This window comes from Epinephelus fuscoguttatus, linkage group LG16 (assembly GCF_011397635.1).
Source record: "Epinephelus fuscoguttatus linkage group LG16, E.fuscoguttatus.final_Chr_v1".
NCBI classification, from domain to species: domain Eukaryota; kingdom Metazoa; phylum Chordata; class Actinopteri; order Perciformes; family Serranidae; genus Epinephelus; species Epinephelus fuscoguttatus.
In genome coordinates, this window is record NC_064767.1 from 24,281,362 (window position 1) to 24,295,039 (window position 13,678).

Here is a 13,678-nt window from a genome sequence, read left to right on the forward strand (position 1 = left end):
AGTAACTTTGTGTATTTGTTTTATTGTGATATTTAGTAGGAAAACAATCTTTTGAAATTAAGACTTATTCATAAACATAACTTTGGTGCTGTAAAAAGTGTGTGAGTCAGGCAAGGTTAAGCATTTACATTAAGTTACAATTAATGCCCCCATTTTGTATAAACGACCTTTGTTCTAAGTGATGTTCATTCCTGTGTGACTGCTTCCAGGGAATATTTCTCAAACAACAACAATCATCTCCAGGGTATTTTAGAGCCTCCTGACAGCTTTGGAGACCTTGGAAGTTTATAAGATGTCACTCCAGTGAGGTGTGCTTGGAACATTTACCTTGATGCAGCACTTGGTGGGTGGCATTTGTCACCTGTTTTTCTCCGACACACTCTATCTATTAAGTGACAGCAAAGGCACATAAGTTTGGGTGATGCACTGACCGTGATGTCAGGCTGGAGATGATGCAGTCCCCAAATACCACTCCATGTTTGCGATAGAGGAACATTTGCTCTGTCAGTCTTATATCTAAATTATAAGACTTCCTTAACACAAAAAGCTGTCGTTTGAACTCACTAATTGAAATTTTGCTTCTGTCAAGTTGCACAATGGACCAGTTAGTGACAGATGCATTTTGGATATAAGAAGAATTTATGTAATGGTTGAAAACGGCCCTGTTGCCAGAAGAAAATCTTGGCATTGTACGTTTTTAGCACTTTTCATACATATCATATAAACGTTTCTAAAGGGACATATGAGCTTTTGTCATCGGGAGGTGGAGGGGATGATGGGGTGGCGTGTCACCAAGACTCCTATCAAGCTGCAAACCACTGTTCAAGACCACCACACAAAAAATCTGGTTGCGATTTGGCGAGTCATTGCTGTGATCCCCGTGGCTTTTTCAGGCACCAAATGTGGGTGTTTTGTAGCAACCTGCTGTTGTGTTTTCAGCTGCTTTTAGGCACCAAACTTGGATGTTCTGCAATGACCTGTTGCTATTTTTCCAGTGGGGATAGCGCCACGAGAATCCTTATTCTTTTACCAAGACGTTGCTGCGTTGTTTGCCAGAATAGCGGCGCAAAAGTGGTTGTTTTCTAGCGAGACATTGCTGCTTTTCTAGTGGGGATGATGCCCCCAAAACCAGGTATTTTAAGCCAAAACATAATCTTTTCCTATTATTTTTGTAGTTTTTGTGCTTTAAATGAACCACAAGTTTACCACAGTGTTGTTGAAATTAATAGTTTCAACATATCTGCTACATAATAATGTGCAAACGTAATGTATCAGTGGTATTTAGAAACCTACTATGCCAACATTTATTCTGACAAATGGGTTGTTGACAATATTAAAAAACAGACCTTAAACACCCATGTCTGACTAATGTAAACTTTTTTAAGGGCACATGTGAACTTGTTGTGAAATGGTACACGATATAGCTTGCTAGGGCATCAAGGCACTATACCATTTTCATTATTTCACCATGCTCCCAATCTTCTCCTAATCTTAAAGGGTCAGTTCACCTAAATCACAAAACAACCCATTTTCCACAGTTTTATGGAGTTATCCACTGCTGAGAATTCTGCTGCCACCCCAATACAAGAAAGGTGAAGAAAATTTCATCTCATGGAAAACTTTCTTTCTTCTCAGTGCTACCAAATCACAGACCTTATAGTGAACCGTTTTTATTTCAAGTATTCTCTGTGGAAGACATACAGTAGTTCCACTAAGTGTAGTAGTTGCTGAATAGACGGAATTCCCTCCTTGCATGTCAGCTTAATAAATATTTAACATAAAAGAATCTGATTGCAGATGGCAAGGATGTCCTTTTTGTTGAATGGAGAACTGTCACCCTAAATGCTGCACAGCCTTGTTATTAATCCATTGTTTGTCGGGAAAAGGCTCAAATGAACTGCTAGTGAAAGGAGAGCCAGTACTGTGGGCATGAATCTCCCAGTGTCGGTCCAGAGAGCAGCGGGGCTGATACAGATCCTGGGACTGGGTAAAAATAAATACATCAGCTAGTGCTTGGTTTACGTCACAGAGCAAAATTGCAGTAACATAAAGTACAGTGAGGATGGCTAGACACATGCAACTAATCCACTGCTAACCATTCAAGTAATTCAGTCCTTGCTCAGAACAAAAAAATCAAAGAATTACAGACAGGAATAATGCGGTGCTTATGTTTAATGTTCAGCAAAGAAATGTAGCCATCTGCTTCACTGCAGTCTTCAGTTGTTCTTTAAACCATTTACTCGTTTTTTTTTCTTTCATCACACAGACTGAAAAGTATTTCTGTGTGTGTGTTCCTGTGGTGAAAGGGAGGGTGCATAGAAATCATCTGTCTAAACAGTTATGTGTGTGGAGTCTGAACACCTGTTTTCTGTGGACCGGGTGGGTTGAACTGTTGGTGTGCTGTTTCAACAAAAACTTCAGGGGACAAAGTACCTGTGCTGTAACCTTCATTTTGTTTAAAAACACAGTAATACAATATGGATGTGGCATACAGAGACATTTTCAACATGAGCAGACCCTCAGTGTGTTTTGGATAATGGAGGAATTAACAGGCTACAGATACAATGCTGATAAGGCTACTAAACCTGTATGATAAAGTATAGTGAATGTTAAAGGGTAACTTTGGTATTTTTCAACCTAGACCATATTTTGCTAAGTTTTCGTGTCTAAATGACTAATGGAAGTATTTTTTAAAAGTGGTCCAATATTGAGTTAGACTGTGGCAGGCAGACTGCGGCAGCTGCAATACAGGCAACAATGTAACCTCTCACAGCATTTGCGCACCGTCAATTTACGTCCATTTAAAGTGCTTGTTTTTGTCACTGACAGGTTCAAATTGTCATTTTAAGTGTCTGACAACATCATGGAAATAATTCCTACAGAGTTATACCTTTTTGTTAAAGCATATTATGCTTTGTTTGTTTGTTTGTCACCATTGAAAGAGGTTTTGCTGAAAACTGAAGCCTGTAACTCTGGCTGGTAACGGTTGTAAACACGCAGGGGTGAATTGCGCATGTGCACCATTCTTCCTCTTGGGTTGAAGCTCAAAACTGGGGCAGCTGCGCTCTCTTGCGGCGACAGTCTGCACTGCACTCTTTTGTTTTCTCTCTTTTGAAATACTCGCTTATCAATTAATCGTTCATTTTTTTGATGATCGAATAATGAATTTTGATCGTTTCCCATCCCTACTTTCCACGTCTGCATATGACATTCAGGATAGCCTGGGTGCGTCTATTAACGTTCTGCGACACCATGTCGACTTCAGCCTGTAACATGCATTGTGTCTTTTCAAAATACACTTCTGTTTTCACAGGAAATGTGCAGTTTACATACAGTCTCTTTCAGAATAAACGTACTACGTTGGTACAACACTGCTAATTAAATTTTTTTTCCTACAACAACAAACACGTGGTTATATTTAATCAACACATGCACATTGATAGGTTTCAGCAATAGAAACACATGGTTAGGTTTGAAAAAAAATATCAAGCCGTGGCTTTCCATTCATACAGGAAGTAAATGCTGGCCTCCTAGCTGAAAGCCGGTGATTGCTGGACCCAACCACCACCCCTACCACCCAACCTACTCGGATTTTTCACCCCCTAAACTTCTGTTGTTGTCTGGCAACATTTCCCCCGGACACCATTACACACTGATGGTGTCTGGCCACATATCATGCTGACATGAAATGACTGCGTTTTTTTGTTGGTATCTGATGCGGAAGTCACTGCCCAAACACCAGTATTCAGTGACCTCAGAATGAAAACGTGCTGCCAAATCGCCAATCGTTAAACCCACCAGACTCCATTTAAATAAACACTAATTTTATCAGAGTGAAAGGCACTTAATTCAAAGTCAGCAGAAACCAAATAAAACTCACAAAAGCCATCTTGATCCATCTTTTCACTTTTCCAATAGTCACCGACACTGGTTTGGCCAAGTAAACCCTTAATTCACTCAGTTAGATGTGAAAATATGCTGGCTCTGTGCACTCTAAAATCACCGTTTATTCATATGGAGTCTGGTGGGCTCTGTTTCTGGTTAAATCAAAAGGATCTTATTCTTGAACAAAATGATTTCTCTCTTTCGGACGCAAACTCACTGTTTCCATTATGTTGTCAGACACTTAGAATAACAATCCGAGCCTGTCAGTTGCAAAAACAAGCACTTTAAGTGGACTTATATTGAGGGTGCACAAATGCCCCAAGTAGTTACATTGCAGCCTGTCTCGCAGCTGCCAGCTGCAGCAGATTTGCTTAATACTGGACCCATTTAAAAAAATGTTGTTCCCATTAGTCACTTAGACAGAAAAACATGGGTTAATAGAGTCCAGGTTGAAAAATGCAGAAGTTACCCTTTAAAGTTGTTGCCTTCCTCACAGTATTGCGACATGGCATTCTGACTAAAATAGTATGTGTATGGAGTATGTTGCTGTAGGCCTGCCTTTACAGCTGAGAGCTGTCACTTGATTATGTCGGATTATCTACAGCGTATTCTGCTCTTTATACATGTCTAATATCTATGCCGTGGGGTGTTAGGTGACGCACACACAGGTAGGGTTTTGTTTTGTATCAAGATGAATTATGTTAAGACTTTTTGTTTTGTTCTGATATTTACTGTTATGCTTGACTTACTGCACACGAAGTCACCTTAAAGGCAAAGCAAATCCAAATGAATCAGGCCCTCTATTCAGAGAATTTGATAAGATGATAATACATCAAACGGTGTTTAATTCCCGCACCTGGCTCAGTTTGTGTGAACTCCCGCTGGGCATTCACCCCCCCCCCCCCTAATATGAAAGCTTTCAGCGTGTGTTCCTCTTGTTTGCTGAAGTCTCTGTCAGTGCATTTCAGTAATAATGACAGAGTGGGAGGGCCACTCGGTGCAACTAATAAGGACCGCGATCTAGCAGGCGATCCCACTGTGACTTTTATTTCCAAGTCCTGGAATCCGGAATCAGACTGATCGTAATCACACATGGATTATACTCTTTTCGCCGCTTTTGATTTGTTTCTGCCTTAGAGGGAACTTTCTCACCAGCTGTAAGTACTCAGAGAGCAAAATTAATTTCACAGTCAATTCCAAAATCGGCTTAATGTAAATATCAGCGTGGTAACCTATTGGAAACCCCTTCATAACGGACTCCTTTTCTATAATGTCGCTCGGGATTTAAGTGTTTAATTTTTCCCCGCATGGCTTTCTAACTTGTGTGTGCACTGTTAACCGGGACACATGCTTTATGAACAGGTTATATGTCTGATTTATGAACGCTCTGCAGCAGTAAGCATGCACCGTATATTGCATCACTTGTTAACAGCAAAGTGCGAAATGTTCGGGACAGTGGGAGAATATCAAAAGCTCCATGGGGTAATTATTAAAAAATATAAACAGCCAATCAGCGGTCGCGCGGAGAACACGCTTGTTTGAATATTGCAAAGTGTTGGACTGAAGTTATGTGAATGAATGATGGAGAGTAACTTTACTGTCGCTCAAACTGTGATATATATGTGTGAGTGTAGCCCACAAAAACAAATGCACTGTCAATTTAGGTTTGAAATCCATGCAGGTTTACAACAGATGGTGCAGCAGCGTTGCTGGTGTAACAACGTGTGGTCTTAAAGTACCAATCTAACTCCCACAGGATCCTCAATAATAAAAATCAGTCATGTAAAGCTGTGGAGTGACTGTGACTGCAGCCTTTAGAGCTGCTAGTGTGTACTGCATGCATTTGCAGAAATGAGGGGGAATAACATTACGCCTTCACACAGACATGGAATGTGATACCTCTGTAGTGCTACTTGTCTACGGCCCATGCATGGTTGTAGTTGTAAGTGTCACGGTCACTTCATCTCCATGCGCCATGATACTGTAAGGCCTGCATGCAAAAAACTTTATGATCCAGTGGGAGAAGGCACAAGTGCTTGCAGCGTGGATGGGAATTAATCATTTGGGGGGGGGGGGGGTTAATTTGGATAAGACAGCAGGCAGTTAAAGAGGGAGAGTATCATGAAAAATAATGTTGGTCACACTTTGCGAGACTGTGCATATAAATTAAGTTAATGTGTGGTGGCTGCGTTCTGGTCTGTGGAGGTCAAGTTCAATACTCAGCTCTGTCTTCAGTCATTTCTTCCCCTAAGTGGAAATAGATAAATGTGCACCAGGAAGGAAGGATTATGGTCTTTGTAACGGGATTACAGCTGTGTTGTCACAAAACTACATTTCCAGGTGCTGAAAAAAAGTGATTATGAGTTATAATTTCCCACTTCATTTTCTATGGGTGAACAGATGTGACCCGTTCTGTTGTTTATAAGAGAGCAATCACAAACCCAGATGGATTTTGCATTTATTCAGTGTCCTGCTTAGATAAACCTGTTTGTGGGCTTCTTGTGAGTTTCTTCTTTCTTTTTGAGGTCCTTGAAAGTCCTTGGGAAACAAAAACAAATGCTTGAAATGATATTGTGCTTATTGTGTTCAGTCATCCTCACTATTCTGGCAGCGCACCAGTTTTGCAGGCAAAGCAAAGAAGTTACTTAAAGTGTTTCGTTTGAGTTTGAATAGTCCACTAAAATTGATTGACTTTACTTTGGATCTGACTCGTACCATCCAGGATGACTGTACTCTAAAAAAATCCTTGCCTTCTTTGCAATGGCATGAGAGTAATGCAGGAGATTTGGTTTGGCATTAAAGTCAAATGGCTCAAGAGACCCACTTGTAACTGGAGGTTTCCCTGTTTGATCCGTGCATGCGACATCCTTGAGCGAGACACTGCTGACAGCTTCCAGATCAAAACACAACAGAGTGTTAATAGAGTACTATGGAAACAAAGATCAAAGCTTTGGCATTGTGTCTAAAACCAGACAGAACAATACATGAGGAGCCAACAATCATGTGTCTTCTCATACATCACTTTGTGGCACAGACTGTAAACTTAATCTGGAACATAGATGTATTCAGACAAAGTAAAATAATGATAAAAACTTCAGCATCTCTTGGTGTAATATATCTCCCTGTTTCATTGTCTTCATCTCGTCGTAGTTTGTATTTTGCATCGGCACAGTTCCACAGCTAATCTGTGGTGATGACACACTGACCTAATGAATTACACACTGTCTATGCAGAACAAGAGCAAACTTGGCTTGCTAGTTAACAACTGAAACCTCAACATAAACATAGCTTAGTGTGTAATGATTTAGCTGCACTATGGGCATCTCCATTCATCACTGTATGGCAGGTGTTCATGAAAACTAATGAATGAAGGACTCAGAAGTGCATTCTCCAGATTGAGTGGCTTTATATAAACACACAAAGAGGCTTTAGGGACGCACAAGTGTGCCTGAGAGTGAGGGTTTAAATAGGAGGCGTGATTTACAGTTGAAATTGAATTTCAGAGTAATAAAACTTGCACGTAATCTTATTTTGTGGATGTTGATTTAAAAATGAAAAGCCCTGATTTGAGTGGAACTAATAGAACACTGTGAAATATGCAGAAATATATAAAGGAGGGAAATCTGAAGTTTTATCCATCGCAGTTTGACTCGTGATTGGACAGACACCAGACTGTCCCAGTGGAGGGCTAGGTGAAAGCTTCTGTTGAATAGCAAGTTTATAATGAAGGTCATTAGAGCCACATTGTTTGCTTGTGCCTGCTGCCGTGTTTTGTTTGTTAGTTCTGCCTTTGTTGTTACTTGCATGCAGCAGAACATATTTAAGATAAGCATAAGGCAAACGTTTCATCCATTATTTCATTTTTGCATTAATATTGAATTAAACAGTATTGTGAAATAAAGACTGTTTCTGTTTGCATCCAGGTTGGGACTGCCTTCTAGTGCCAGAGCCATGATTTGCTTGTTAAGATGGACTGCTTTCCTTTGGACTGTAAATTTCATTCCTTGCACCTTTGGAATGGCAGTGAATGAACGGACAGGTATGTATCTTTGTTGCCCTCAACTTGTTTTAACAGTTTTGAAAAAGATGTATATTTTAGCACAAGAGTAGCAGTTGAGGTGTTTCTCTTAAAGTCTCTTAAATGTCCCGGAGTCAACATAAAGCAGACAAGTTATCTATAAAATGAATTATCTCTCATTAATATCAAGGTAAAAAACAGATATAGATATAGAGCAACGAGCAACGTGCACTAAACACACGGCACTTTGGCTCTCAGCACTTTTTCTTGCACTTTAGATGTTTCTGTACGTTTCTGTGTTGTGATTGTTAAATGTAGTCCATGTCTGTTTTATGTGATAGAACTGTCATTGTGATGATGTGTCACTGTGATGATGTTTTTATCTTGTCCTGTGAAGCAATGAAATGTAGCACTGTGCCCAAGATGAATTTCCCTTAGGGGACAATAAAGTTTTCCTTACCTTACCTTACCTTACATATAACAGGCAGATGATTAAAAGGCATTTGTTCTTTAGATAACTGTGCATTAAAACTTTTAATTACATCCCTTTGACTTAAATCCAAGTGCAGAAGGTAACACATACTTTATGTTCCACAAAGGGCGTTCAGAATTTTGAACAAAGCATTCAAGGTTCATGATTTATTTTCAGTGGCACCCTTTGTAATGCCATTATTTGGGGAATCCAATTTATATGTTTGAAAAAGACCCAGAGTGTGACAGCTCGAACCCAAACTTTATACTTGTAAAAATGTTACGAGACTATCAGTATTCATAAAGTCAGTCTCCATTTAATTTGTGTGAAGGCAGATATAGGCTTGCTTCTAAATTACATCTCAGAGCCTTGTCTCTGTTGGTTATTTTTTTTTTTAATCTTTAAACTAGTTTTAAAGATTAATGGGAAGAAAAACACTGTGAATTGGTTTTCTGCTCTGCTATTGATTTCCGCTGAAGAAGTTTTGATTTTCAAATGAAAGGAAATGCACTATGGAAATGAATTCATGATTCAATTTATCGTCTTCTGTTCTTTAATACTTATCAAAACGGGTTCTTACTATAAATGAATATCTACATTTGGCACAACCAACTTCTTGTGGCTTTCCTCTAGATGGCTCATGTCCCCCTCTGAGTGTAGAGGAGCACAAGTTTTCTGATGTCTTAGATCGTCCCCTGGACATCACAGGTATGTTCTGAATTGTTACAAACAATCACTTTGTAAAGAAGTCAATACTGGCTTGTTGGTAAATCTAGTGACCTGCTCTAAACCTGTCCACAGGATTTGATCTCACAGAAAAGTTTCTTCTCCGAAAGGGAACAATCACAGAAGACCTGCCGTCGTTTCGTTTAGGAAGCAGCCCGCTCATTAAGCCAACAGAGTGAGTAATATGCTCATGTGTGTTTATTTTCTGCTTCATTTGGGTTCAGATGTCAGACTCTGGTTCCTTCTAACATTTGAGGATAACTCAGACAGACAGCCTGCATGTCAGCCATGACCCAGTAAATAATCCCCCTACATGCTGCTTCATTTCTACCCCTGTCATGTTCTTGCTATGGAGCTGTAGCATGATGCAAGCATGCTATAAGATGCAGCCGCTCATGTGTGGCCGAGGCTATGAGCCGTATTAAACTGCAGTATTCATTTGGATCAACACCTAGGCTATTACTATTTTGCTCCCTCATGTATGGGTTCTGAAATGGAGGTTATGTCGCACAATTCCAATACTGCAAGATCACATGTTGCTGTAAAAATACCTGAAATATTATTGCTATTATAGATCTCTGCTGTCCAGACCATGATGACGGATTGAGCTTACTTTCCTTCTGATATTCTCAGAAAAAAAAACAGTGTAGCCATAACTGGATTCCATGAAAGGGCTGGCTTGAGGCAACCCAGATATACCCTGCTCAGAGCAATAGTTCCATTTGCCTCGGCTAATAAGGGCAAGCTGTGAGGTGAGCTGTTAGACAGGGAATAATTTGAACAGAATTAATATATATTGCATTTATTCTAGAAATCTCCTAAGGGCAAAAAGTGGGACATAAAGGAATGAAAAAAATGTCAGAGCACGTATAATAAGACAGGAATATTAAAATAACTACATAAATGACACACTGAGGTGCCATTTACTGAAGACCTTTATTCCCCCGGTCAACTGGTGGGACCGCTCTGTGACTTCACCTCACTGCTAATGTGATGATATAGTGGGAATTAAAATTTGATATAATATTTATAATGGCATATTACACTTTAACATTTTGTACCAATGGTTGTCATGGTGAATTTGAACCTATAACGGTGCCAAAGTTGGCTTTAGAGTTGTCTTAAAAAAATGTATTTTGAGACCTTTATTGTTTTTCGCCCTCAGGTTGTAACAGTGAAAGAGAACACTTTGTCATTCTTCCGGGAGGGGAGGATATTTTTAGCATTTTTACATGACATGCAACTGTAAACATTTACTGCCACTCTCGCTCTGGCTAGGTGAAAGAATCTTAGCGCCAGGTGATTTGTGATCTCCTTCCCCGTTCAGCCAGCCAGCCGAAAATACATTTACTTCAGCCCTTCCCTCAGTCTGGGCCCGTAGTGCAAGAAGATGCTGGTTCTCAATGACACTGCTGACAGTGTCATTGGTTATAGTGGCGAGACTGCGATCCCTCTCATATCCAATTATCTAAGTACTTTGACAGGTGATACTGCATGTCAGCTGAGGGAGGAAAGCGAGGGCAATTGCACGGAGCAGGAGGCCCCTCTGCCCCTGCCACAGCCACTAAAACATTGCTCACTTTGCTTGCAGGATATGCAGCAGTAGATGCTCCGCTCCAGATCTGGCTAATGTTCTGCCAGCTCCTTGGCACAGTGCATGTTATGGTGCATAGATCAGAGCTGACACACTCAAGGAACATTTGTGTGAGGAGACAAATTGCCCTACAAAATGTAACATGTATTCAAAACGTGCTCACACAGTATTAAAGCACAGTGCTGCAGTCGCTGTCTGTCTTTGGAGTACTGTGCTTTTCTTTCTTTAACTGTTCAGCGAGGAACGATCAGTGAGTGGTTTTTGCTATTTGCAATAAGGTACTGAGCAGTCTTATCTGACTACAGTTTTTATGACTGACATTATAATCCTTATTTTGCAAAACAAAACATACCATACTGAATAGGTAGGATGGGCACTCATCTTTATCCGTATTAGGCTTCTTTCTGCTTTTTTGTTAGCTGTACCTGGAAAATTCCCAGGCCTGGTTACTCTGCTCTAGTCTTAAAGTTTAAGACAAATAAGACTGGCAGTAGTAACAGTTTTCTCTTTAACATAATAGTCATTCCTCATTTTGCAATTGGAAAGGAGTTATAACTTCCTTTGAGTGTGACCACAGTGACTCATTATGTGGTTTGCATATCATCAAAGCAGCCAACAACAAGCAAAATGCTAGATGGGATTCAGTAAGCTATTTTCACACTATGTGTTGATGCTGGAGATACCATATATTTGAAGTGTAGGTACAAAGGAGCCACTGAGGCTGAGATATAATGTATCAAATCACCAGGGTTTGTGTTTGTTTATCAATCCGTGGTTTCGGTGGTTTGTGACTGTCAGCTAATTAATCATATGGGTTTACTGCAATCAATACTATAGAGCTGACTCACTCTTTTTAAATCAGAAGCATCTAAATTATTTCTGGAAAATACAGTACTTGTCTTTTTTGATTTTGGTAGCCATAAACAATGGGGTTTTGGCATGCTAGCAGCTTGAAGTGCTTTAATTCACCTGTAATAACTGTCAAATCCACATCCAGGGACTGTACTTTGTGTCTTGAGGTGTGTTCAAGGCAGCGAAGAAAAGGACTCAAATGCAGACAGATACCAGGCAGATGGGAACACTTCAGTTATTTTATTTGTAAAATGATGATACAAAGGCTTTCAGGCAAAGAAAGCAAGTTCAAACAGAGGTAGCTGAGAATCCCCAGGTTAAAGGGGGAGTAGTTTATTTCTTTAACTTATCATTATGAAGTAAATATTAATGGCACAATGTAATGGCTTTAATGACACCTTCAGTGTTCATATTGGTCCCCCATAAACCTCGCTTTCACTATGCAATTCTGTCTGCCAAAGGTACAATCCCCCCCCCAAAAAATGAAGGCTTGATTTACGGCATATATTAAGGAAGCCCATCAACCATTGCGCAGCTCAACCAGGAGGAGAATATGCTTTCGTTTTCCTGGTAGCACATTTATTTCTTTTCCTGGGTTGGCAATGGCATGACCCGCCCTGCTCCGGCTCGGATTTGCAAGTACTTCCGTCCTTCATTGTTTAGATTGATCAGGTTTAGACAAGAGGAGTGAGATTGGTTAGGGTAAGAATGTCAGGGTAAGCCAATCAGAGGCAGAGTAAGGCAGAGTAGGGTGGGTCATGCCCTCACCATGTCAGTAAAAATGTATTTGCTTCCTGGTAGCTATCATCAGGGATGTAGGACTTGGGGGGAAAAACAGGACTAAGTATACAGGTCCCTGGTGTAAGGAGGACCCACAAAGATACTAGAATGTATGGCTGTGGGTGTGGAGAGGGGCTCATAGAGAATGCCTAGGCTATTGGTAGCTATCCCCAGTGAGTATTGATGTAAGTTCTTTGCAGAAACAACGGAAGTAATTGTAGAAACTGCTTGTGCCTGTTGCATCGCCAGCAATAGCACCACACTCGGGGGTTGAAAAGTTGTCTGTTTCCACTTCAGCAGGAACGTGGCAAGTAGGGCACAGAGTCAGGTGCAGGATGAAAGGCTGGGCAGCAAAGGCATGGAGGAGTCAGATGACTGGGACTTATGGGAAAGTCTGAGGTCATCTAATGGGTGGATGGAGGATGGCAGGTCTGGAAAGTAATGCATGAGTCAGGAGGAAGTGAGGAGAGGTTGGAGGCAGGGACAGAAGGGCAACTGAGACAGCTGCTCTGACAACTTGTTTTATAGTCGTAGCGGCAGTTTTATTCTAACAGTGATTTTCTACCAATGAAGAATTGCACATTTTGCTGAAACAATTCCATGTTGATCAGAGGTAACAAATGACTCGTCATGTAGTCACGGTGGCAGATCACACATTTTTGATAATGTTTGTGTTATTGGTGGCTCGGTGCTATCCCAGTGTTGTCTCTCCATTATGTATGTGTGCAGGGGAACACTTATTTACACAGGAATGATGATAACGGCAGTCTCACACATCTCAGCTTCACATTAACGTCTCCACACTGGTAAGATCCTTCTTCCAGATCACAGGTGTGCATTTGATTTGGCTTGATCAGTAGCAGTTTTCTATCATGCTGGCAAGCACAGCATTTCTTCGTTTAAACAGGAAAGTGGAGTCACGCTGAGAGGAAGTTATAGTCCTCGGCCTCGCTAGCATGAATGATGCATTTAGCGTATAAACTGACATGGTTGAGCTCACTTTGATCTGTTGGAAGATTGAGTTGCAGTGATAGGGATGTGAGCCAAGTGGGCTAACATTTGAGGTTTGATTGTTTCAACTGCAGCAATCTGACTCCCTCGGACTCATTTAAAGAATCCTCCTCCAGGATAGGATTTCTCACAAGCCAGGACACTAAAGCCGCTTCCGGGAGATTTTCTACCAGACCGGTAGTGTTGCTGTGACATTCTGTCATACCATTGTCTCTGATTATACAAGGAGTGGTGTCAGCCAAGCAAAATGCATAGTCAAAGACATTTTCCAAGAGTGGTGATGGTTTCCAGAAAGCACATGGTTATTGCTTATAAAAACAGAATTAGGTCTTATTGTGAC

At 40.6% G+C, this 13,678-nt stretch overlaps 1 protein-coding gene across 2 annotated transcripts in view; it reads left to right on the top strand.

The window, feature by feature from the left end:
- Positions 1-4,855: 4,855 nt before the first annotated feature.
- Positions 4,856-13,678, top strand: part of LOC125903851 (collagen alpha-1(XIX) chain) — a 139,923-nt gene continuing 131,100 nt past the window's right edge. For both annotated transcript variants that reach the window (XM_049601011.1, XM_049601012.1), the window contains exons 1-4: positions 4,856-5,042; positions 7,809-7,924; positions 9,009-9,083; positions 9,177-9,276. In XM_049601011.1, the coding sequence (XP_049456968.1) occupies positions 7,837-7,924; positions 9,009-9,083; positions 9,177-9,276 (263 nt within the window). In that variant the 5' untranslated portion in view covers positions 4,856-5,042; positions 7,809-7,836. The remainder of the gene's footprint in view (positions 5,043-7,808; positions 7,925-9,008; positions 9,084-9,176; positions 9,277-13,678) is intronic.